General features: G+C 43.1%; 1 protein-coding gene across 1 annotated transcript in view; it reads left to right on the top strand.

The window, feature by feature from the left end:
* SPEF2 (sperm flagellar 2) overlaps positions 1 to 23840 on the top strand; it is a gene marked incomplete at its 5' end in the record, with an annotated part of 163657 nt that extends 139817 nt beyond the window's left edge. Inside the window, 5 exons of the mRNA XM_082623316.1 lie at positions 3113 to 3205; positions 10310 to 10489; positions 16726 to 16965; positions 17160 to 17282; positions 23675 to 23840. Coding sequence (XP_082479442.1) covers positions 3113 to 3205; positions 10310 to 10489; positions 16726 to 16965; positions 17160 to 17282; positions 23675 to 23764 — 726 coding nt within the window. The 3' untranslated portion in view covers positions 23765 to 23840. The remainder of the gene's footprint in view (positions 1 to 3112; positions 3206 to 10309; positions 10490 to 16725; positions 16966 to 17159; positions 17283 to 23674) is intronic.
* Positions 23841 to 25800: the final 1960 nt, after the last annotated feature.

The following is a 25800-nucleotide window of genomic DNA, read 5'->3' as shown; positions in this document are numbered from 1 at the left end:
TTTAAAAATATAAGTTGTTCTCTGATTGGGTTCTTTCTTCTTTCTCATGTGACCCTCTTGTATGTGAAACACTTTGAAACAGTTTCCTAATCTTTAAAATATCATCTATTTTTAAAAAACTAACATGACTGAATTCTTGGTTTTAAGAATAAAGGAAAATTCCTGTGCATTGAAAAAATTGGATATGGAATTGATGGTTGAGAAATCAGGGATGAGTAGGAATCCTTCTTTTAATATTTCGTCTTTATCACTGGTTTTCAGCAATTTGATTGTTGTCTTCCTCGATGTGCTTTTCTTCATATTTCTTTTTCTTGTGTTTCACTGAGCTTCTTGCACCTGTGGGCTTGCAGTTTTTGGCAAATTTGGAAAATTTTCAGAAATTGTTTTCCAAATATTTTTTCTGTACTCCTCTCTCCCATTCTCAAAATCCAGTCACATGTTTGTCCCACAGGATGCTGATCCTGGATTCTTTTTTCTTTCCAATTTTTTTTTCTCTCTGACTTTATTTTGTATTCATTTCTACTTCTCCATCTTCTAGTTCATTGATCATTTCCTTTGTAGAGTCAAATCTATTATTAATACAATCCAGTGTATTTTTATTTGAAATATATTTTTTATCTCTTTAAGTTGGGTCTTTTTTATAGCCTTCATTTCTCTCTTCATTATATGCATTTTTCTCTGTCTCTTTGAACAAATGAAATATATTTAGCACAGCTAAATGAACATCCTTGTCTGTTCATTCTATCATCTGTGTATTTCAGTGTTTGTTTCTATTGATTGATGTTTCTTCTGACTATGGGTTATATTTTCTGGCTTTTTTGCATGCCTTTGTATAGGATGCCAGATGTTATAAATTTTATATTGGTGGGTGTCCAATTTTATATACCTTTAAATATTGTCGGGCATGCAGTAATGTTATATGCAATCAGTTTTATCCTTTCAAGGTTACATTAAGATTGATAAGCGTGGGCCCAGAGCAACCTTTAGTTTAGGGCTAATCTAGCCCCACTACTAAGGCAATATCCTCTAGGGGGTGCTACCCAAAGCCTTGTGTATCAGGAGGTCCTTCCACTTTGCCGGGTGGTAACATTTTCCCTGGTGGTAACATAGTCCCAGCCCTGTGTGAGACTCAGGAACAGTTCAGCTTACTCCTTTCCTGTGGTTCTTTCTCCAGCTTCTGGCATTTTCCACACATACATCCAGAGGTTGGCTTTCAGTCAAGACTTGAGGAGATCTTTCTACAGATCTCTAGGGCTCACCCTCTCTTTCAGTGCATCTGCAGTGCTTTGCCCTGAAAATTCTCGTCATCGTGGCCTCCCCTAACTCCAAATCTATCTTGTCAACCCAGCAAGACGTGCCAGCTCTATTTGGATGCCTCTCCTCACACTGTAGCCTGAGCAATACTTGGGCTCCTCATCGTTCTCCTTATTTCAGGAATTACTGTCCTGTGTTGACTGTTGTCTAATGTCTGAAAAAATTATGTTACATATACATTGGTCATTTTTTTTATTGTTTAAGGCAGGAGGGTAATTCTGAGCTTTGTCACTCCATCATGGTCTGAAGCATAAATCTTACCTACATTCCTCATCTCTCTATTCTCCATGGAGTGGTACTTATGGTCCACAGATTGGCCACTGGGCAAGGATTCTTCCCGGTCAGTGCAAGGCACTTACATTCAAAGCCTGAACCCATGCTGGACCTTAGCTTCTTCTGTGTCTTCTCCCTCACAGGCTTCTGCATCTTCTCCCTCACAGGCTTCTGCATGGCCAGCACTCCTCTGTTCTAAATGAAAAGAAAAGCCAGTCCTCACCTCTGGGGGCTGCATCCCCTTATAAGCTACCTAGTGTCACTCCAGCCTTCTCTCAAAACACGGGTGATTCTTCGAAGGAAAGAAGGCACAAGCATAGGCCAGAGTCAGGTTAGGCTGGCCAATGGTTCTTGGAAGTAGGCAGTGCCAAGGGTAGATTGTCACTCTGGAAGATGGTAAGGGAGAAAGACCTAGGAACAAGATGCTTATGTATATGAAGTGCTTGCCATGTATAAAAGTTAAGTTTGGCAAGACACATTCTTCGAACCCAAGGAATTAATACCTGATGTTCAATAACAGACATGAATGAAAACACCCAAAGGAAAGAACTGAATGCCAAATATATGGTATAAACAAGTGAAATTGGAGTTTCGAGGAGAGATCAAAGAGGGCTTCCCTGAGGAGGTGTGATCTAAGCTGGGTCTGGAAAGATGAGTAGGTTTACATTGGTAAACAGGTAGTCACCTCAAGTAGGAGTAACTATGTGAGCAAAAGAGCAAGAGTAAGAAATGGTTCTAAGCAGAGAATGACATGACAAGATTAAAGTTTTGAGAAAATTGATATGGTCAAATGGTCTGAGCTGAAACAAATAAGAGAAAGACTGGAAATGAAGACAGCTCCGAGGTTGCTGGAGCAGCCTGTGATGGAGGCAATGAGGCTGTACACCAACGTGGCAGCAGTAGACGTGAGAGGAAGGGAGAGGGGGTGAGGCATTGCCAAATGGGAACCGAGGGATTTGGTAATTAGTGTCAGACATGGGCTGAGAATGAAGGTTGTCATTAAAAAGTAGGTCCTGAGCTTTTGATTCAGTCAGTCACTCACTCAGCAAAGATTTCCAACACCAACAATATGCCCCAGCACCACACTAGGCTCGGAGAACAGAGAGCAACATGAACAGGACACGAGCGATATGAGCTAGTGGAGGGCACTGACCCCTCCAAAGTACTGCTACGCAAGCAATATCCAGGGCGGCGACCTCCAAGCTTCGTCGCATGCTGCAACAGTTATAGTACAGCAGGCACCCCAGTATATGGGGTTTCATTTATAAACTATTCAAGTGTACTACTGCACTAATGCATTCTATACATTATCAAATTTTTTTAAATAAAAATTACAAAAGAATGAGATCCAATACATGTGAATGGAAGTTCTAGTATTTTCTCCAGCATCCCCATGGTTTCTGCACCCTACTTTGGAGACCACTGCTCTAGACTCCTGAAGAGGTGGCTTCAATCTCTGTGGTTTTCAGAGGAACAATTACATCTCAGTGTAATTTAATGATTCTCATTTTTGTTTTCTGTGTAGGCTGGTCTGTGGTTTACGGGAGATGAAGATATAAAAATTCCAGAAAATCCCCTTGAACCTCTGCCATTCAATAGGCAGGAGCATCTTATAGAGGTAATTCCATAACATTGATCCATTTCTTATCTTTTCTCCCACTTGTGTAATTAGTCTTAGACTCCACCTCAACTCCCAGTTCCTTTGCTGTATCCCCAAGTGCAGAGTTTAATATTCACTACGGCGACAGCATAGGAGAGTCTGGAGGAAGCAGGGACCAAAACCTTAGACAGGCTTCTCCCGTTTACTTACTATGTGATCCCAGACAATATCCATAAGCTCTCCGGGTTTCACTCTTCTCATCTAGCAAATAATCTTGTACTGAACACACTTTTCACTAAATGCCCTTCCAATTGTAAAAGCTTTGGATAAGAACTGACTTTCACCAATATATGTCTTTGTTCATTTCTCTTTGATTTTGACTAATTTGAGCAACATTCCAAGAATTTGCATACAGTATTGCCCACTACCCATCAGATTATCATTATTATCATCAAAAGTATCATCATCATCATTATTGTTATCATTAGCTTCTATCCCTGAGGCCACAATAGAATGCAAGCCCTTAAAATCTGAAAACCATTCTGACTTCGACACAGCCAAGGTCAATAAAATATGAGAAGAGTTGAATGGTAGATTCAGACATGACAGCAAACTATGTATATTCATTGATCAATTCAGCCAGCCATGAGTTAAAAATTGAAGTGCACAATTGAACATGACTCCAGTCATAACCTGAAAGTGAGCAATTCCCTTCAATTGGATGCTTATTCTTTGAGCATCTCTCTTAGATGCTAGCAGGAGAGCAGATGAAAGAAAAGGGACAGGGAGTTAACAAAAGGTGTCCAAGACATGAGGCTGGCAGTTGCACGGGCAGTTTTTTGTTTTGGTTGTTGGTTGTTTTATAAACTGGGGGACTGAGCTCAATTCTCCTGTAAAGCTTTGGAAGGTATCTCTATATGATTTTGTGAACAAATCTGTTAACAATATAAACAGGTTCTTCATTCCTTGGGAAGAAGTCAGCAGTCTGAATATGATGTCAAGTAACTTTCTTTTCAGCCAGAAGTTTTTAGAAGTGTTTATCAGAGCAGAGCCCTTCCATTGCTCACAGAGCTGCTAAAGGCAGGAGACAGCCTGTGTTGGTCAGCCCTGAGGACTGCGACACAGTGAGGCCGGAAAGGGCCTTGGGATGACAAGGAAGGGTGTGGCTCCCACCTGCTGCTACCCAAACTGCTGGAAAGTGAACATAGGAAAGGAACAAAGTTGGGGGCAGAGGCAGGACCACAGAGCCTGAGAAAGAAGCGCTCTTACAGGGCAAAGGATGGTTGACAGGTGTGTGTGTGTGTGCGTGTGTGTGTGTGTGTGTGTGTGTGTGTTGTCCAGAGGACAGAAGAGGGTGGTGTCCTCTCTGCCCCATGGACTGGATGCTCAGCATTTCATAAATCTCAACGCCCTTCACCTGGGATTAAAATCACAGATGCTATGGCTGACAAGCTGCGAGGTCTTGATGGAGTTACCTACCCTCTCTGTGCTGTGGTTTTATTTTCATCCCTCTCTGCTGGGAGTGTTGTGCAGCATGAGTTCATATGTGTGGTACTTTTAGAACAGTGATTGGCACACAGTTAGCCTGATGTCAGTGCCAGCTAAACAGAAGCTAACCACGCTGGCTCTACATGGTAAAACACCAGTTAATGGTTAAGAAGCTAAAGAAAGGGGTGCAAAGGGAAAACATAAAACAATATAATAAGTTTACTTTTTTGGCCATAATTAGAATAAGCAAAGACCAAATCAGGGGGAAAAAAAAAACACCCCATGAAGAGGAATTCTGAGCGTCAGGATCCCTGGCCCCTGCTCCCAGTTCTGACATGACCCACTGTAAGACCTTGAATAGATCCCTTCACCTGCTGGGGCCTCTGCAAGCTCTTAAAAAGAGGGCTTGGCCTACGATCTAGCTGGCCAAACCCAGCTCCCCTGCTTTGTCATCTGTGTTCTCTACAATCCAGGGCCACCAGGGGTCCCAGAGACAGACTATAATTCCTGCTTCTGTGGGCTCGGATGACCTCAGAGTCCTAGGCACTGGGTAACAGGTCCAGTTGCATCCAAAAAAGGAACCCTGAGACACGTCTGTGTTGCAATCACATCATTGTCCCCTGACAGTGACAACTCACTTCCTTATAACTGACAAGGTTCAGCCATGGCCTGGCTGCCCAGCTTTCCACACAACATCAAGAGCAACTATTCCAGTGTTTTAAAAATTCATAGGGATTTCTTGAGAAAAGGCAATTTAATCGCACCATATGCAAATTCATGGTTTTGTCTTAATCTCTTCTCCACAGCTTCCATCCACGTGAAATTCTTCTATTTCTTTGGGCCACTAATATTTGTTGAAGCCGGGCTCGTGGTTTGAAATACTAGCTTTTCGCTAACAAATCCCAAGTGTCTCTTTCCACCCCAAACCTCTCTTCCAAACGTTAGACTCCTAGACACGACTGCCTATTGGACTCCACTTGAATGTTCTAGTAGACATTTCAAAACTCATCATGTCCAAGACTGGGTCCCTGACCTCCCATCCCCACCACCCCACTGCCCCACCTTCACCTAGAGCCCTCTTCACGTTGGTCAGTGGCAACTCTGTCCTTCCTCTTGCTCAGGCCAAAACCCTAGGAGTCATCCCCAGTTCTCTTCCTTTTCAAAACCCTATATCCAGTCCTTCAGGAAATGCTCGTAGTTCTACCCTCAAAATACGTCCAGGATCAGACCACCTGTTCCAAGTCCCATTGCTGTCACTGGAACAAACCAGCCAACTTCACCTGCATGACAGCAGCATCCTCATCACAGGTCCTCCATGTCTCCCTTGTCTTGGCTCAGGTCACAGGCAGATCACAGCAGCCTCTACTCCAGCCATCCCTCAGCACTGCGTTTTAGTCAGAGGAAAACCCAAAGTCCTCAAGAAACCAACTGGCCTTGCCTCTACCACTCTGGCCTCCTCTGTGTTGATCAAATGGGCAGGCGTGCTCCTACCCAAAGACACTGGCCGCAGCACTCTCCTCTGCCTGTGTGGCCCTTCCCCTGCGTGTCCTACCTGCCTACTCCCTGCCCACCTCCAACCTTTGTCCAATTTTCATCTTCTCAATTCTGCAACCTGCCCCCCTTCCCCACTCTTCACTCCAATTCCCCTTTCCTTGACCCACATTTTTCCCACTGTGTTTCCATAATTACTATCTAATTTACTTTATTTATTCTGTCTGTCTTCCTCTTCTATAAATTAAGCTCCTCAAAAGCAGGCATCTGGCACAGGTTCTGGTTCCTTGCTGGATTCAATTCTATCTACCCTCTTGAATAAACGATCCAGTGATGTCAAAAAAAAAAAAAAAGCAGGCATCTTTATCTCTTTCCTAGTAAGTGTATTTCAAGCACCTAGAACAGTCTAGAACAGTCCTAAGTACTGTTCTGGAGCCGTCTAAGGTTCTGCACAGTCAATAAGTACTTGTTGAATGAATGAAACCATAGTATTTGTGTTGGGTTTTGAGTCTATGTAACAAATTTCCACAAATTTAGTGGCTTAAACCAAGGCCCAGTTATTACCTCAGAGTTTCTGTAAGTCAGAAGTCCAGTCATGGCTTAGCTGGGTCCTCTCCTCAGGGTCTCAGAAGGCTAAAATCAAGGTGTCAGCTGGGATTGCAGTCTTAGCTGAGGCCAATTCCAATACTGGTTCCAGGACTGGCTTCCAAGGTGGGTTGCTGGCAGAATTCAGATCCATGCAGTTGTAGGACTGAGAACTTCAGCTCCGAGAGGCTGACTGTTGTTCCCTGCCACACGCCCTCTCACAGTTTCAAAGTTTGCTTCTTCACGGCCAGCAGAAAAGCATCTTGCTGGCTTCAAATCTCTCCCTGAAGACCTGGGTCCTTTTTAAAAGGGCTCACATGATTAGATCAGGGCCCAAGGTTGGGTTCTCGTTTGATTAACTCAGAATCAACTGATTAAGGACCTTAATTGTGTCTACAAAATCTCTTTACCTTTACTCCTGAAAAATGGCTTTCCATCACATTTACAAATCCCAGCCATACTCAAGGGGAAGGGATTATACAAGATATGTGTTTGAGGGGGTTTTCCAGGGAAACTTCGAAGCCTTCTTAGGAGTCTTCCTATAACAACATTTTAAATGATCTTAAGAACATAGCAGGCCTTACCTTTTTCGAATGTCTCATCCATTGGTTTAAAATCAAGCCTGTGTAATTACAGAAAGAGTTCACGTGTCAACTTATTTTATTTTTGCCCATCTTCCTTCAATATATCATATTGAACTTCTTTGTTAATGGAAATAATGTGTTGCACCTACACAGCATTTTTAAGAGCATTTCAATGAAAATAATAGTAAAGTTCAAGGATTCATATGAAAGAAATGGAAGATAAACATGAAAGGGCAATGCCATGGTTATCTGTTGGTGTCAGCTCCCTTCTACCCCTAGTCCTGCTGGGAATCCCTGAGGATTTCCAGAGGCAAGTGAGAAGATGAAGAAAATATAAGGTCCTGAAGGAACCCAAAAGCTGAATCATGACTCTTCAAATGTCTAAGGCTGCCTTACCATCAGAGAGAATTTTGAAGCATCAGAGCCTAGCTTGGTGCCACAGCACCTCAGTAAACGTTTGATAAAAAGGGGTGACTGAATGGATGAGCTTGCAGAGTCCATTGACCTCTAAGATTCTTTTCATATTCATAGCATAACAGACTTTATGTATTTTCCTATCAAAAATTTTTTTTTTTATTTTCGGTACGCAGGCATCTCACTGTTGTGGCCTCTCCCGTTGTGGAGCACAGGCTCCGGACGCACAGGCTCAGCGGCCATGGCTCACAGGCCCAGCCGCTCCACGGCATGTGGGATCTTCCCGAACTGGGGCACAAACCCGTGTCCCCTGCATCGGCAGGTGGACTCTCAACCACTGCGCCACCAGGGAAGCCCGGTCACCTTATCTTTGATAAAGGAGGCAAGAATATACAATGGAGAAAAGACAGCCTCTTCAATAAGTGATGCCGGAAAAACTGGACAGCTACATGTAAAAGAATGAAATTAGAACACTCCCTAACACCATACACAAAAATAAACTCAAAATGGATTAAAGACCTAAATGTAAGACTGGACACTATAAACTCTTAGAGGAAAACATAGGAAGAACACTCTTTGACATAAATCATAGCAAGATCTTTTTTGACCCACCTCCTAGAGAAATGGAAATAAAAACAAAAATAAACAAATGGGACCTAATGAAACTTAAAATCTTTTGCACAGCAAAGGAAAACATAAACAAGACAAAAAGACAACTCTCAGAATGGGAGAAAATATTTGCAAATGAAGCAACTGACAAAGGATTAATATCCAAAATATATAAACATCTCATGCAGCTCAATATCAAAAAACAGACTACCCAATCCAAAAATGGGCAGAAGACCTAAACAGACATTTCTCCAAAAAAGATATACAGATTGCCCATAAACACGTGAAAGTATGCTCAACATCACTAGTCATTAGAGGAATGCAAATCAAAACTACAATGAGGTATCACCTCACACCAGTCAGAATGGCCATCATCAAAAAATCTATAAACAATAAATGCTGGAGAGGGTGTGGAGAAAGGGGAACCCTCTTGCACTGTTGGTGGAAATGTAAACTGATACAGCCACTATGGAGAACAGGATGGAGGTTCCTTAAGGAACTAAAAATAGAACTACTAGGCATATACCTTGAGAACCATAATTTAAAAAGAGGCATATACCACAAAGTTCATTTCACCTCTATTTACAATAACCAGGACATGGATGCAACCTAAGTGTCAATCGACAGATGAATGGATAAAGAAGACATGTCACATATATACAATGGAATATTACTCAGCCATAAAAAGAAACAAAATTGAGAGAACAAATACCATATGCTAACATATATGTATGGAATTAAAAAGAAAATGGTTCTGATGAACCTAGGGGCAGGACAGGAATAAAGACGCAGACATAGAGAATGGACATGAAGACATGGGGAGGGGGAAGGGCAAGCTGGGAAGAAGTGAGAGAGTGGCATGGACATATATACACTACCAAATGTAAAATGGATGGCTAGTGAGAAGCAGCTGCATAGCACAGGGAGATGAGCTTGGTGCTTTGTGACCACCTAGAGGGGTGGGATAGGGAGGGTGGGAGGGAGACACAAGAGGGAGGAGATATGGGGATATATGTATACGTATAGCTGATTTACTTTGTTATACATCAGAAACTAACACAACAATATAAAGCAATTATACTGCAATTAAGATGTTTAAAAAAATCAGTTCCATGACTTTATAAACATACATATTTATTAAAAAAAAAAAAAAGATTCTCCAGGTCACTGCATGCAAATGTTTGAGAAGAGCCAGTCACCTCCTCAAACAGGGCTGCGTAGCTGCTTAGGTGTGACCTCTGTGTCCCAGAGCTTGGCCTAGGATTTTCAGGGCCCAAGAGGATATTAGGTCCCGGAGCACTAACTCCTCACGCTGTCAAATGCATGAGACACTTCATCTAGATCTGAGCGCCAGGTCAGTCATTCAGGATGTGGGAGAGACTTGCCAAACAAGCTGATATCCAGTGATAAGCACACTGTTTCCGCATGGGAGTCTACACTGGAAGAAGTCACATTACAGTCAATAGTTTAGGGAGTTCAGCGCAACGTGGGCCAGTTTAAAGAGTCTAATGGCTCAAGTCCCAGTGGCTTTGGGCATTGTTTCCTGCCTTCTCCCTACTCCCCAAGGAGTGAGATGTACCAGTAGCTTCACAGTTGGGAGTCAGGGCCCAGTTTGTCAGGATGGAGCTGAGGATGGACAGAGGGGTCCTTGCTCCCTTTTCCTACTTAACATGTCATCCCTGCCACCTTAATTCATTCCTAAATATGTTGGTACCATTGATTAGCATACAATTTTCTTTAACATCAGAATGTTGCTAGCCCTACGTTTTATGTTTTTTTACTTAGCATACTCTTCAGTTCATACCATTCATTACACGTTAGTTTTAGTAATTCAGTCCTCAGAAAGTGACTGTTTTCCAAAACTTCGGGAGGGATTCTTCATTGCCCGTCCATCTACTGTTTACCGAAGCGTATGCGTTTGACCTCTGGCTGAAATTCTTTTGTGTGACAGTTTTTCTTTAGATTATTTGCTGACTGTGAGAAGGATCCACCTCAGCTTGACTACACACAGATGCTGCTTTATTTTGCTTGCCATCCAGACGGTGTGGAAGGGGTCTACAGGGCCCTCAGTGTGGCCACTGGGACTCACGTCTTCCAGCCAATTGAAATGCCTCCTCTTGGTGCAGAAAAGGTAATTGTGGTCCAGAAATGGACTAGCATTGGGGTCTGGAGGGGATTCCAAAAGATCCTAAACTTCTAAGAACAAAGACTGTTTTTTTTCAATCTCTGTATTTTCCCAGGTTCCTCACACGATGCTTTACTAGGTTTTCGTTAAAGCCTTACTCAATTGGATTAAGAACTAGGGACCCACTAAAAAAATGTTTTGGTAGTTAAATCCAAATTCACTCAAAGTTTCTTTGGTGAAACCAAAATTTGCTCTGTAAAGGGCAGCCTTTATTTTGCATGAAGTGCTGATCCTGATAAATGAGAAATAACTGGGTATCAACCCAGACTATTTGTCACACTCTGTGGAAATTCTATGTAAGACAAGTTCAGGCCTCAGACATCCCACATGTATGTGACACTTGATAGTATTTCAGGCCCAAACCTGGCCACCTGAATTCCACAGGCACTTTGTGTCACCTGCAACCAGCGACAGAAAAGCTTAATGTCCAATAAAACCTCACATCCCCCTGTCAATTTCTAAAGGGTTGGCATTCCCTGTTCTGGGGGAGGTAGGAAAGCCTCAGAACAGGGAAATAACTAATACACTTATTAGGTGTCCATTGGCATGACTTTTTAGTCTTCACCTGACCTTTGGGGACAGAGCAGTGGCCCTCATGATGGAATGCTTTGTTCTGCTCTTCTTCGTGGACCCACAGGGGAGAGGGAGGCTGCACAGTTCAGACTCCTCGGATGTCCTAGCTGCAGTTCTTTTCCTTTCATACATGTTTGTCAAAACAGAGTATGCAGGGTTCTCTGAGAAAAAATTGGGAAGTTCCTATGACAGTTTTCACATCCCAGAAGACATAGACTCCTTTACAGGCAGCCCTATATTTCAGCCCTGAGCAGATGACCCGGAGGCTGTCCTACCCCTTCCATCAGGGGCAGGGCGAGGCCACAGTGCTGCCTAGGAAGCTGACAACTCAGGGCTCTTCACCTCGATGTACTTTAGACTCAGCATTAACACTGACACAGTGACAGAAAGTTCAGGAAGGAGTTATTGTTACTTCCACTCAAGAATGCTATCTTCTTAGAACATAGGAAGACCATTTACCTTTTCCCAAATAAATGATGAGTTAGATGTGGTCTGCCTGCATCTCTCTATAGATTGGGCCTCCTTAACCCAACACTGGCATGGATCATAACCTGCCTGGAAGTCTCAATTAACCTGTCCTCAGGGAGACCTTCCCTGACCTGGAATGGTGGCAGGCAACCCTGCCCTGTGTTCCCATAGCATGCTGTGCTTCCCCTTTCACCATAATCCTCATAGATAACTACTTCTACAGGGTCAGCTTCCTTTCTGGACTCTGGGCACCCTGTGGGCAGGGATGGGCCATCTGTCTTGCTCTGCATCCCCTAACCTGCCTTCCTGAATCTGAATTACTGCTACAGAGCTCAGTAAACATTTCACTGAGTGGAGCAATCAATTACTTCATTAATTAGCTTTGTAAATCCTACCCTCTGTGTAGCCCTGTGATCTGCAAAGGATATAGAAGAAGCCAAATTTGCTCCACTAATGGGATTCCATCTAATTGCCCCTCTCCATACAGGAAAGAATGGGAGAATGACGGCCCACACATGGAGGGAACACAGAATAAAGGACAGATTAACAGGGGGCTTTACAGATCAAAAGAGGGGTCTAAACCTCCTTCTTTGCCACCTCCGTACCTTTGCTCTTGCTATCCCCTCCACCTGGAGTACACGTCAGCTCATCTAGAAAGGTTCGAGGGCTCCCCAGTACCCAAGGCCTATTTCAACCGCCAGATCATTCATGAAGCTTCCCCCAACACACAGAGCACTCCCGCAACTGGGCCCATTTACATCCAGATCCTCTCTGGCAAGGCTGAGCACCATCACATGCACCTGTGCATTTACTCAACAAACATTTATCCAGCACCTCTGGGGATAAAACAAGTAAAATAAAGACTACAGCAAATGGTGATAGACACTATGGGGAATAAAGAATAGAGGGAAAAATATAGGAGTCTGGGTGGGAGTTGCAGTGTTAAATAGAATGGTCACAGAAGGTCTCTCTGTGAAAAGACATGGAAGCAGAGGTCCAGAGCGGTGAGGGAGAGGGCCTTGCAGCTAGACCTCTGGAGGAAGCGCATTTTAAGTGAAGATAGCAGTAAGCGCAAAATCTCTCAAGTGGGGTCATGCCTGGTGGACCCTAAGGAACCGCAAGTCAGCCAGTGTAGTTGGAGAGGATTGAGCTGGAGGAGAGTAGCAGGCAGGGATAGTAAGGGGAGAGGGCTCCGAGGGGCCCTGGATGGGCGTTGGCTTTGACTGTGTCAAGAGATGAGATGAGAAGTCATTGGAGCAGGGTCGTTTGATTTAAAATGTGCCCCCATACAGGACAGACTGGAGGGGGCAAAGGAGGGAAGTAAGGAGAACTAGTCATTCAGGCAGGGGCTGGCTTATCTATTGAATCCTACTGCTGTTATTCCTACCTTGAGTTGGGGATGACTTGTTACCCATCTTTATGTCCTCCAAAGTAGCAAGTGCTCAGTAATGCACACAACAAATACTCAATTAGTGTTTGTGAACATGGCAGAGAAAGAAAGGAAGAAAGAGACGAAGAGAGAAGGAAGGGAGGGACTCCCGTCTCCAAGGTAGAGAGGAGGAGAGCAGACATTCCAGAAGCAGAGGCAACAGCAGGTTCAGGAGGCCGCACGGAGCCAGAAAGACCAGGAAAAGGAAGTATGTGTTACAGTGGTTGCCATAGCAACAAACAGCTCTCTGGGTGGGTAGCAGCCAAGCCAGCTAGCGCAGGAAGGCACTGCATCCCTCCTATCCCTGACCACCGGGTCATTCACCGGGAGCTAGTGCCCATCCAGGAAGCAGCTCCCCTGGATCACTTCTCTCAAGAGCTCTTTTAAAGCCCAAGGACACTGCACAGGAACTGCCCCATGACCACTGCACAACAGAGATGAAACCAGGATGGGGCGGGGGTGGGGTGCAGGTCTGTCACACACCACACACCCAGGACTACTCCTGGCTGGGAGTGAGCCATCGGAGCTTTTGAAATACAGGATCCACCCACCTTCCTCATTCTTGCCTCCTCCTAGCCCTCACCATCCTGCCTCCAATTATGCTGCTCCCTTTCTGTGCCCTTTCCAACCGTATTCTAGTTCCCTGGGCAACTTTATCCCAGGAAGGCAAAATGAACCTGCTCAGAAATAACACCTCCAATAGATCTATATCCACTCCCAAGACATTTAATGGGATCTCGGCTTTTGCTTTCCAAAAAACAACTGGAAATCTCCCTGATACTTCATTCTTTCTGAGTCTATATCTGCTACTCACACTGTTTTATTCACCGTGGCACAGACCTCCTGTTAAAACCCACAGCTTTTTGGGTAATTTAAAAGAAGCTCAAGAACAAAGCACTCATGAGCAGGCGCTAGTCATCGTGAAGCTTCAAATAAGTTGATATTTGAGAAAAATGGTTCATCCTGACCTGTGGAGTTTGGGGTTATGATATTGGAATTTCGTAAATTATGAGCTTGAACCTCCCACATTTTGAGAGTCTTGTTAAAGCATCTTGACAGAGATGGTTTGAGGCCTTGGGTTTTGAAAAACTTAAATGTGCATCCCATTCTGCTCTTTGATTGAGATGCGGGACTAAACAGACTGAATGGTAGAAATGCACAGTCAGGCACCACTCCAGGGGCACGTTTGCTGGGAGTCCTCGAGGGTCATCTCTGAGAGTGTGACACAGTGTTTGCTAGCGCCACAATCTGCCCCGCTGCTTGGAAGATAATGTGACTCACACAGAGTTTTGATGCCACTAATAATTGTTCATTCAGAAGCCCTGGCTTTTCTCCAAAGCAGCATCCCTGGTTTTGTTCATCCACCCACATTCACAGTCGTGGTCTTTCAGAGCGTCTGTTGGGAGCCCCCTCTTGGGCACACCGTGCAGTCCCGCCAGGATGCTGAACTGGCTCCTTTGGTCCTGATCTTGGCCTCCCTCTTCTCCCTCCCCTCCCACTGAACCGCTAAGTCTATTCTGTTCCAACCCCCTAGAGAGCAAAAATAGCAAATATTTATAAAGCATCCTCTGATATAACAAGTTAAGGATTCTTCACTCAAATGTTTAAATTGTTATCTTTTGACTAAAATAAAAAATCTATTTATCCCATGATGATTATAGCAAGGCTCTCTGTAGTTATGGAAATAGTGCAGAGACAGCAGGTTCCTTCTCTGTTCAATTTCGGTATTGCCTGCTTACCCAGCCCAGCTAGTCATGTGCTCACCCACAGGTTCTGTCTCTGTCTTCTCCGCGTAGCACCTGTGCTGCCCTCTGAATAGAAATTCATTCATCCTTCAGTCATTCAGCAAGATGTTCTACATCTCGACTATGTTCATTTCAGTACACCAAATATTCTATTGCCCCGGGGGGATTATTGACGGGTAGCCAGTGCGATGATTTCCAGGCTTCTTAGATGGAGACAAAAAAGCTAGTTTCACATTTCTGCCGAGTAGTATTTCAACTGTTTAAAATGGAGAAGAGGCTGGATGAACAGATAGATAAATAGATGATGATAGATAGATAGATAGATAGATAGATAGATAGATGATAGATGGGTAGATGATAGATATTTGTACTAAATTCCAAAAACTTCACCTGCTAGAGCATTCTCCCCCCACCCTCCAAGATTAGATTAAATTCCCAATTTACCAAAGGATATGGAAACCCAACTAAAGCAAGGTGACCACACAGAGCTAGAGCAAATACAACCTGTCTCTACTGCACTATCCTCAGCCCCTGCAAATCCCTCAGAGGGGCTTATGACAACCAGAGGCTTAATTCTGTGCTGTGTTATAATCCTTTTACACATGGGACTTATGTGGCTCTTTGGAAAGAACTTGCGTGATCTATGCACTTAATGCTTCTACTGAATTGAGCATTTACAGGTATTGGCACCCTGCTCTAATTTTAAGCCTAAATTAGCATTTTTCCTTCATCGGAATAAAGGAGAATCAACCCTCAGGTGTTCTCTGACATCGGGCCAGTCAACATTCTGAAAATGCCCATTTTTCTATGGCAAATCATTGAATATCTATTACCTCATCATCAGAAACACACACACACACAGTTATAACAGTAAATACAGTAAGTACAACTCTACTGTAAAGAATTTGAAAAATACAAAACAAAGTGAAAAAGAAATCACCTGTTTGACCAATCAGAGGTAACTACTTTCAATTCTTTAATGTACCTGTTTCTCTTTTTTTCATTTATAAGTATAGATATATAAGAAAATGAGGATCCTAGTATATTTATTATTTGTGTTCTGTTTCCTTTCTGCATTCATCCCATGAGTGTTTTCTCATGTCACTCAGTATCCTTCTAAACCAAAATGTTCATGGCAGCATAGTATTCTGCCACAGACTGACACTATCACTGATGTCACCATTCCCCATTTTTGGAACCATAGGTTTTCTATTTTTGCTGTAAGTAACATGGAATGAACATCCATATACAAAAGTCTTTGTGTACATGAATATTTATTTAGAATCAATTCCTAGATCAATAATTATGGCATCAAAGGGTAGGCATATTTTTCAGGCTTTTGATACGTAAGAAATTACATCAGAAACAATTTATTCTTTCCCATGCTCAGAATGCCAGTGTCTGAGTTCATGGCTCTTGGCCAAGTGTCAAAGAACAGCAATAAGAATCCCAATCTGTCTGTATTCAATTTGTTTTCTATTTTGCCTTCTGGATGTTTAGTCAGGTTTAACCTCCAGTATCCAAACAAGCATTCCCAAAGCTTCTTAGAATCTGTCAAGCTTGAGAAATTAACTTGCCCACAACCTCTTGACTGCAGGCAATTTCCAAAGCAAATCCTGTTCAGAAAGCTAGCTTCATGTGTAAAAGTCTGACAGTGGTTACACAAATTCATACCACTGTCCTTTCACTGAGGAATGTGGTGTATCTGGCAGGGTAGTGAGCAGAAGCCTGTACGGAGGTGAGTAAGACGCCCCTACACTGAGGCCTCTGTCAGCTACCAGCAGAACTGGTCTGGGATTTCAACATGATTTCCAGTGCAGCCAACATATTCTATCTCTAGATTTCGTTTAGCTAGTTTGCAGTAGGCACTATCATCCCAGGGCATAAAAAGTGCGGGACCAAACTGGTGTTTTCTAAATATCTCTATTCCTGGAAAGACTTCATGTTCTCTTCATTGAATTGCACAGACCTCCTCCTTTACTGATATGAGTCCCATTGAGGAATATCCTGAACTTGAGGACAATTTTATAAGTGAAGAAAGGGAATTACAAGAGGAAGGGGATAAAAAGGAAGAAGAAATCTCTGAAAATGCGAACACGGAAATGATTTCCATGGAAACTCTACTCAAAGTATTCCAAGGAGCAAACGAAGCACAGGACGCTAACAGATTTGCCAGCCACCAAAAGACAGAGAACGTGTCTTCAGAGGTTGGTTAGATTATTTCATAAAAGGGGCCACCTGTACCCAAGAAAAGTTTCCCTCAATTTTGAGCCTATGTTCATAGAATTTCTCCCCAAATGTATCATCATAGAGAAATTATGATGATTCCTTTAAAAAACAAAAATTTTAACATCATCAGGATTGTAAAGTTAATCAACTTTATTTTTTTTTTCCTTTTAAGAGCTTCATAAAAGTATTTCAGGACCTAGGTTCCAAGAATCTGGAGCCAATTGAAGTTGCTGTTCTTCTGAAGCATCCTTTTATTCAAGATCTGATTTCAAGTTATCCAGACTATAAAATCCCCGTGAGTATTACCCAAAGGTCCTAACACAGTCTTAATTTGGTTGAGTTCAGGTTCAGGGCTTGGTGGGATATCACAAATGTGGAGGGGCAGACGGAAGGAAGAAGCTGGACTAGGCTAGACAGGGTCTGAGGAAGCTCAACTGGTACCAGCGTCAGGCCAGAAAGGCCAGCCCTCAATACCCAAATGGCAGCAAGTTCAGACAGAGTAGAGGTGACTATCAGTACCTCAGTACCATGATAGGACAATCAGTATATGGATAATACTATTAGTACTACAGATAGGACCACCAGTACCACGGAGCTGCCCCATCGGGACTCTGAGGACTTGGGTCTACCCCAGAAGGCTGGAGGTAGGTGGCAGTTAAAGCTGGGTGGGTGGCAGTATTCATGTTCTACATTATTCCAGCCGTCGAAGGGCCCTGGCTTATGATTGAAGAGTATGGAAAATAGAGTCCCCCTGCCAAAGAGAACTAAGGGGACCTTGATCCCCAACCAAGTGCTGATTTATTCCCCGTACTCTAATCATGATACACATTGTCTCTGTAGCTCATGCAGTGACAGTGCTTAAGAAGGAATGTGTGAGGGTTCCCTCAGAGAAACTGTTCAAGATGGGAAAACTGAGGACAAAACCTAAAGAGGCCGGACCAAGTCAGCAGAATAAAGGAAGGAAGAGAGGAAGAGCTGTGTCTCAGAGCTACCTTAACCACGCACATCTCAAACACACGTGCTGAATGTGCACCCACCGGGCAAGTCCCGGGTCCCCAACAGTAAGGGCTACAGAAAGCAGGGGGTGACCCCCTTTCAGAGTGTGGCAGGTTGCTACAACCCTCTCACAAGCCTCACACACTTAACAGCGTGAAGTCTTCCTATTTGCCTCCTGTTAGTTGTTTATTGGACTACAGAGAGTTTGCTGAGTTTAAGATAAAAACACTTTCACTTTGATAAGATGCAAGTGATCTAAGAGGCGTTTCTCCTGACCCCTCAGTGATAACCTGCTATGCCCGGAAATCAGACTATCTAGACTTAAAGATCTTTGTACCTACATTTATTTGTTCTAAATTGATGATCCTTTTTACATTTTATTACTTCTGTTGGCAATAACTGAAATGGATTTCTAACCAGCTGGCAGACACTAAGCATTTTCAGTAGTGAAGTATGACGCCAGCATTTAAGAACATAGTTTCTGGAATCATAAAGTCATGGGACTGAATCTCGGGCCCACCATTCACTAGATACCTGACCTTAACTTTCTCTTGACCCTGGCTTTCTCATCTGTTAAATGGGGATAACACCCATTCCTAGTTCAAAGGGTTGTGGAAAGGATTAAAGGAGATGGTGCCTCTAAAGCACTGGGCACAGTATCTGACACATGGCAAGTACTACAGAAACGATGGCTGTTAGGATATCTATTCAATACTGAGCACTTACCACTGAGGCTAGTAAAATAAGTTTCCATGGGAGACAGAAACATGAGTACCAAACTCAGTTGCTGCTCCCAAGCAAATTCCACTTCTGTCAGCAACAGAATGTTTACTCACAGGAATTAAATCAATAACAGAATGATAGAAGGTAAACCACACCCAAGCGCAAAATTACAGGAATTCAAAACATAGGACTTTGTGCTAGAAACTGAGTCTTCAAAGATGGCTGGAGTTTAAGAAAGTTGAGAGGGTGGGGAGAGAAGGTCTATGCGGATTTTGCTGTAGGGGTGGAGAGGAGACCACATCCTGGGTGGAAAGAGAGGCCCGGGGGAAGGCATGGAAGCCGGGCAGCGTGGAGGAGTGGAACCCCACTGGTTGAAGAGCAGAGAGCAGGCTGTGAAGGGCTTGGAGTGATCCTGTTGAATTAGTAAGATCAGGCCAGATTGCAAAGACCCCAGACGTCACATGGGGAAATTTAGTTTCAATTTGAAAAGCGGTGGAGAATGGCTAGGCTTCTGAGCAGGGGCATGATGTGATGTGAATTTCTTCATCCCTAAGTGTTTCTTTGCCTCTTAAGCATATCATATCATTATGTCTCTACATTTAACGGGCCTCTTTTTTAAATTATTCGTGTCTCTTTATTTAAACAGGCCAAACATATTTGGAAATGTGGTTGGCAATGTTCTAAGTCATTGTACTCATACATCCCACAAATATTTACTCTTCACATTGAGACTGATATGTCACAGGTCCCTTTTCAGCATCTTATACTCCATACTTTCGTCAATAAAGACCAGCTTTCTTCCCCACTTAGGATGAGGAGGGGATAAGTCAGTGTGACCCTGGAATTAGTGGGAACAGAGCACATCAGAACTAGACAAAGGGTGGAGAGAAGTGGGTGGGTGGGTGTCACAGAAAGGACGGGCAGCCGTCTGCCAGCCGTGGGGGTCTCCCTGCTTTTGCCTTCCTCTGGGCAACCGTCCTTCTGTGTGTTCCAGAAGCCCATCACTTGAGACTGCATTTCATCCTACGCATTCTGTTCCACATTTCAGGGAACAGCCCTCTTATTTTAAGCCAGTAAAATAATTTTCAAATCCTTAGAATTATATATAATAGGGTTTATCTTACATTACCAAGAACAATTAGGACCCTAAAACGATGCCACGCTTATTTCCTCCTATAATGGGAGAAGAACTCCCTACAAAGTCAGGACGATTTGGGGAACATTCTTACTTCTGGAGACTTTAGAACGACTGAATATGATTGACTTGCAGAGAAGATTCTATTGGCACCTTCCTGAAAAAAGAAACCCACCAACAGATGACTGACTGCCTTCGAAGGTAAGTCCCGTGAAGATGTGTTCTGACGCCCATGGAAAGCTGAAGTCCACAGGGCTCTTGTTAGTTTGCATCTTTCCCTCATTTTGGAAGGAGTTTCACCAACTTGCACTCCAGCTGAAGCACTCCTGACATTTTTGAGCAGCACAGGACCGACTCCGTTGTAGTAGGATGTGTGATATTCTGGGCTGCAGCCCACTATATTCCAGGAGCACCTTGATGCATTGATGACCAAAATGACCTCTGCTCATTCCCCAAATCCTCTCTGGTGCACAGACCCCTCTGGCTGAGAGCCCTGCAGCTGGAGGGTATCTGACCTCCCATGAACCAGCCTCATGTCTCGGGTATCACCTGATACTCTAACAGTAGAAAAAGAGTTCATCATTCTGTCTGTCTGTCTGTCCCAATGGTTCATTCCTTCATTGCCAAGGTGCTTCTGCTGAGTTAGCTTCTTCAACCCTCCCCATCCTGGTCCTTCACATCTCCTCCCTGTTGCTCCACCCTGGAATCTCATGAGAGGGTGGTGGACCACCCGCTATCATCTAATCCGGGCGCTTTCATCTGATTGTGACCCAAGGAGAGCTGAGCCTTGGACCTGAAAAGCCTAACTGTGATGTGCGAAAAGGAAAGAGGTTCCCTTTCCAGTAAGGGGCTCTATTCTCATTTTCACTCAGCAAATAAAGAAAAGAAAGAAAGGAAAAGCAAAAAAAAATCTCTGAAGACTCAGTTACCAACATTCTCATCCTGTCATCATTTTTTTGCTCCAGATATCCATGTACAAGTAAATAGATCACATTTTTAAAATGAACTTTAACCACAGTGATGTTATTTGAAGATCTTTCAAGATAAGTAGAGCAAAAACTAGAGTGTGGTTTTTCAGGTTAAAATGTTGTTTGCTGCTATAAACAGTGGGAAGTGAAGGTTGTCGCCTAACAGCTCTGTGTTTACAAGGTTCATGTTTGGAAGCAGCACGCATTTTAAATACATGTGAAAAAAAAGCGAGTGTGCGTAATTATTTTGATATGTTGTATTTTTTGCTCCTTCTGGCGGGTGCCCTGGCTTTGTGGTTAGGAGACCAGAGTCAGGAACCATGCTGACTGGGTTCACACTTACGAACTGTGTGACCTTGGGCAAGTAACCTCATAGTGCCTTGGTTTCCCCATCTGTAAAATAGGGTTAATTATCAAACATACCTCACAGGGTCCTTGTATGGATGAAATGGCTTAATCCATATAAAGTGCTTAGCTCCGTGCTTGGTAGATAGAAAGCACTCAATACATAGTAATTATTATTACTATAATTATTACTGCTGGTCTGCTGGTGGTTGCTGTTCACAGGAAATATTTCTGAGCCGTGCAAAATTGTACATGGATGAACTAAAAAGCTGGCATTTCAACTCCTGAATTCAGTGTCTGCTCTTTGGAAAGAAAGGAGTCTTTCACTGGTGCAGTGCCATGATGACAGAGGGTCCAAACCAAAGTCCCAGGAAGTCCCATGTGGTCAACTCCTATGCAGAAGATCCAGATTTTGTGTTGGATTTTATAGTTATTTAATCTAAAGTCACTTATTTAACTTTAGTTTCATAGATCTTTTACAGAGATGTTATTTTCAAGGAACGTTCCTAAATTGTTAAGAAAATGCTTTGGTTAAATGTAACAAGATCAATGAGGACACTGTCACTGGGTGGTTAGTGAGGAAAGTCAATTAATTTCCTTTGATAAATAGATTTACAAGTATAAGTGGACAATGGATTTTTCTATACTAATCCAGCCAATGTAGTTTCTTGTGATGCAAACATATGCTGAATAAATGTAGATTTCTTTTAACAAGCCTGTACATCAAACATACAGCCTTAAAATTAAGGGTTCCACTCACTAGGAGATAAAAATAAATCTTTTCATGTTAAAATCATAATGTCACAGGAGAATTTCTTCGAAACAAATGAGTCAGGACCCAATTACGTGAGGGCAAAATACCTATAAATATAAATGTAACTGGAAGGGACACAGTCTTCAAGGTATCTGACTTTAAGATATGCTCCAACCATCTCCTTTATGTTTATAACAAAACATGATGGCTGCTTCAGCACTTTGTGTTTTCAAGGCACCCATGTCAAACATTTCCAGACTCTCTCAGGCTTTTCTCCACTAACTGCTACTGAAAACTATGGCCCCTGATTTCAGCTATAAGTCTAGCCAATCTGATTTAAATACTAGAGTTTATAATTTTCCCCCTTGCTCTGGAGTGTCAAGTAATCACAGGACAGCTCATTCCTTAATCTCCAAGTTAACAGTCCCTAGTCAGCATTAGCCATTTACAAACAATATACTATGCAAAGAAGACATCTTAGTAAGAACTGTGGAGGGTAGGACCAGAATGGTCAAGGGCGAGCAGCTATTCTTTTTCCCTTAGCTCACCTAAGATTGACCTTTGGCTGTAGGAGATCTGTATTTTCAAAGAACAAGCTCCTTCAAGAAAATGATTCACTATGGTTCCTGGCAGTGACTGGTACAGCGATGTGTGCGTCCCTCAGCAGGGGTCCGTTTAGACACTGAACTAACTCATGTTTTCATGAGTGAAATGACTACAGTCAAATAGAAACCTCTGGGGTTTCCCTGGTGGCGCAGCGGTTGGAAGTCCGCCTGCCAGTGCAGGGGACGCGGGTTCGATCCCTGGCCCCGGAGGATCCCACGTGCCGCACAGTAGCTGGGCCTGCGCTCTGGAGCCCACGAGCCACAAGTACTGAAGCCCGCGCACCACGGCTGCTGAATCCCGCGTGCCTGGAGCCTGTGCTCTGTGGCGGGAGGGGCCACGACAATGAGAAGCCCGCGCCCCACAGAGAGGAGTGGCCCCGGCTCGCCGCGGCTGGAGAGGGCCCGCTCAAAGCAGCGGGGACCCGGCGCAGCCAAAAATAAATAAATAAATAAATTTATTTTAAAAAAGAAAAGAAAGAAACCTTTGGAACTCAGCTCTGAAGAAAAGAAACATATTCTTAAAGCACTTGCCTAAAAAAGAAAAAAAAAACTAGAAACTGCATAAATATAATTCTACATTTTTCACATGTGCTTGTACCCCTTCTACATTGTGATAATGTCTTAAATTTATTTTACAAACATCTGTGATTTAAAATGTAACATAGCTGGGTATTTAAGTGGACAAGAAACAGATCATTCAATCTCTAATGTTAAAAAAAAATACAAAAATGAGATAGTCCCCCCACCCTCAAAATAATCTGCTGTTCTAAAATTCTACAAATCTGTAGACATGATTAATTTGGCATTAGACTTTTCCTTAAATAGAAGGTGGATACTGTTTGTTATTGATTGATAGGGAAATAATGTTTTGCCTTTCCCATTACTGACAAACTCTGCTTTTACAAATGTTATTTACTCTGATATGACAACTCTGTTATTAGATATTATTAGATGAGGAAATGGAATCTCCAAGATCTCTGTTATCTCTCCAAGGGCACAACTAGTAAGTTGCAAGGCAGGATTCAAGCTAAATAGAGAACAATTTTCTCAAAGGAAAAAATAAAAACAACTTACTGTTTAATCACTGCCACATATTAGGTGATCATTAATTCTAACTCATTTACTAATATTTGTGACTTCTCTTTGAATCTCTTCTCTTAGGATGTTAAAATAATTCTCCAAAGGAGTGAGCATGTACAAGGAAGTGATGAAGAGAAGTCTCCTTCAAGACTCACAGAGGAAAAGAAATGAAGACAAGAGAGGGGCAATGAATCTTCCAAGCATCAAATGTAAACATGGTGTTTGTTGTATACATTATCATCATAAGTGTAGAAATGACCCCTACCAGGCTATGAGGGGCACAGAAAAGGGAGTCTTCCTTAACTCGGAGAATATTCTGTAATAAACTTTAAAGTTCCAAGCAAAAATCCAAAGTAAGAAGGAGTGCATTTTGAAGTGATTCTGAAAATAAAAGGCACCAGAACAATATGTTCAAATATAAACATACACATTAAGTCATGAACAGTCCCTGTGAGAAGTATCTACATTAGGCAGATACAGTGAAAATTCCCCCAAAGCTCCACGTCAGGGCAGCATGGCTGCATACGGTTTGTCGTTTTTGCTCCGTGAAATTCCAAGGTGTATCTCACTAGCCAAGGAGAAGGCTGCCTTATCAGCTGCTGGTACAGTCATGATCCTATTATCTATTCATAGTTCTTTATTAATAGAATATGTTTCTTGTATAGATAGAGGTACAATTATAGCACTTGTATAAATTAGTGACTCAAATTCAGTGATACTTATCTGAAGAAAGTGATTTTGTTTTTATTGTTTTCGTTGCGTTTTTAAGTGAGCACTGATGTATTTTCAGTGGCTTGGCCTCTGTGAAACCCCCTCTGGGTCCTCACTGGCTGCTCCTTCTGTGGATCTTTGCTGGACCCTCCTCTTCTATTCAGCCTCTAAGAGTTGGAGGGCCCTAGCACTCAGCTTTCTCTGTCCACAGTCAATTCCTGGATGAGTCATCCATTTCCATGACTTTATGGGGCCAAACCTGAAGTTTCTATTCCCGTCTTCCCCCAAAATCCAAACTTCTCTCTTACTGTCCACTTGATTACCACAGGAATGGCTTATCATCATCACAAACTCAACATATCCAAGCCAAAGAGAGGGAGCCTTCATGTCACCCCTCTGTTCCAACCCTCTATTGGAGTCCCATCTCATGTAGAGTCTGGTTCAAGTCCTCACCTTGATTTTGCCCCTCGCTGCCTGTCTGATCTCATTTCCCAATATTTTCCCCCAGCCCTCTCTGCTTAAGCAACAATTGTACCTTGTTGACCCTGGAACACAACAGACACATGCCTGCCTCAGGGCCTTTGCACTTGCTTTTCTCTCTGCCTGGTCCCAAATATCTGCATGGCTTGTCCCCTGACTTCCTTCAGGCCTCTGTTCAAATGCCACTTTGTCAGCAAGGCCTTCCCTCAACACATAATACAACATAGAAATAACCCACCATCCCCATACCTCTCATGCCCACTTTAATTTTTTTTCCATTGCACTTATCAACATCTGACAAATGCATGTTTACTCTTTTGTTTGTCTGTCACTCCACTAGGTTGTAAGCTCCATGAAGGAAGGGATTTTGTGTATTTTCTTTATTGCTATACTCCTGAACCTAAGACTAAAATCATAGCCAGCTTTAAGTTGCATTATAATACATTTGTGTAAAACGTGTAGAGGTATCACATTTTGATTGATCACTGAAAAAATGAGCCATCCAAAGACAATTTCAATTGTCAGTGAGAATTATATTCTATTTCTTTTTTTTTTTTCTTTTGCGGTACATGGGCCTCTCACTGTTGTGGCCTCTCCCATTGCGGAGCACAGGTGCCGGACGCGCAGGCTCAGCGGCCATGGTTCATGGGCCCAGCCGCTCCACGGCACGTGGGATCTTCCCGGACCGGGGCATGAACCCGTGTCCCCTGTATCGGCAGGCGGACTCTCAATCACGGTGCCACCAGGGAAGCCCTATATTCTATTTCTTGAGAGTGACACATTGCCTAAATCTGCTTCTTGTGGGTCCCATTCCCAGAACCCTTGTCCTCAAGATGATGGAGGATGGTGATGCAGAAGCTTAGGAGTTGGAGAAGAAACCCAGCCAGAGATTTCACAGTTTCAACTAGCTGATTCACTCATAGTTCTAGTTATTCTAGAGAAGGGAGCTGAGGAACATCTGAAAATAGGATTCAAATAAATAAGATATCATGATAAGGACACAGGCAGCCAACCAA

The sequence above is a fragment of the Mesoplodon mirus genome (genome assembly GCF_964341445.2).
Source record: "Mesoplodon mirus genome assembly, chromosome: 5".
NCBI lineage: Eukaryota > Metazoa > Chordata > Mammalia > Artiodactyla > Ziphiidae > Mesoplodon > Mesoplodon mirus.
This window is presented reverse-complemented; position numbering and strand designations above follow the sequence as displayed.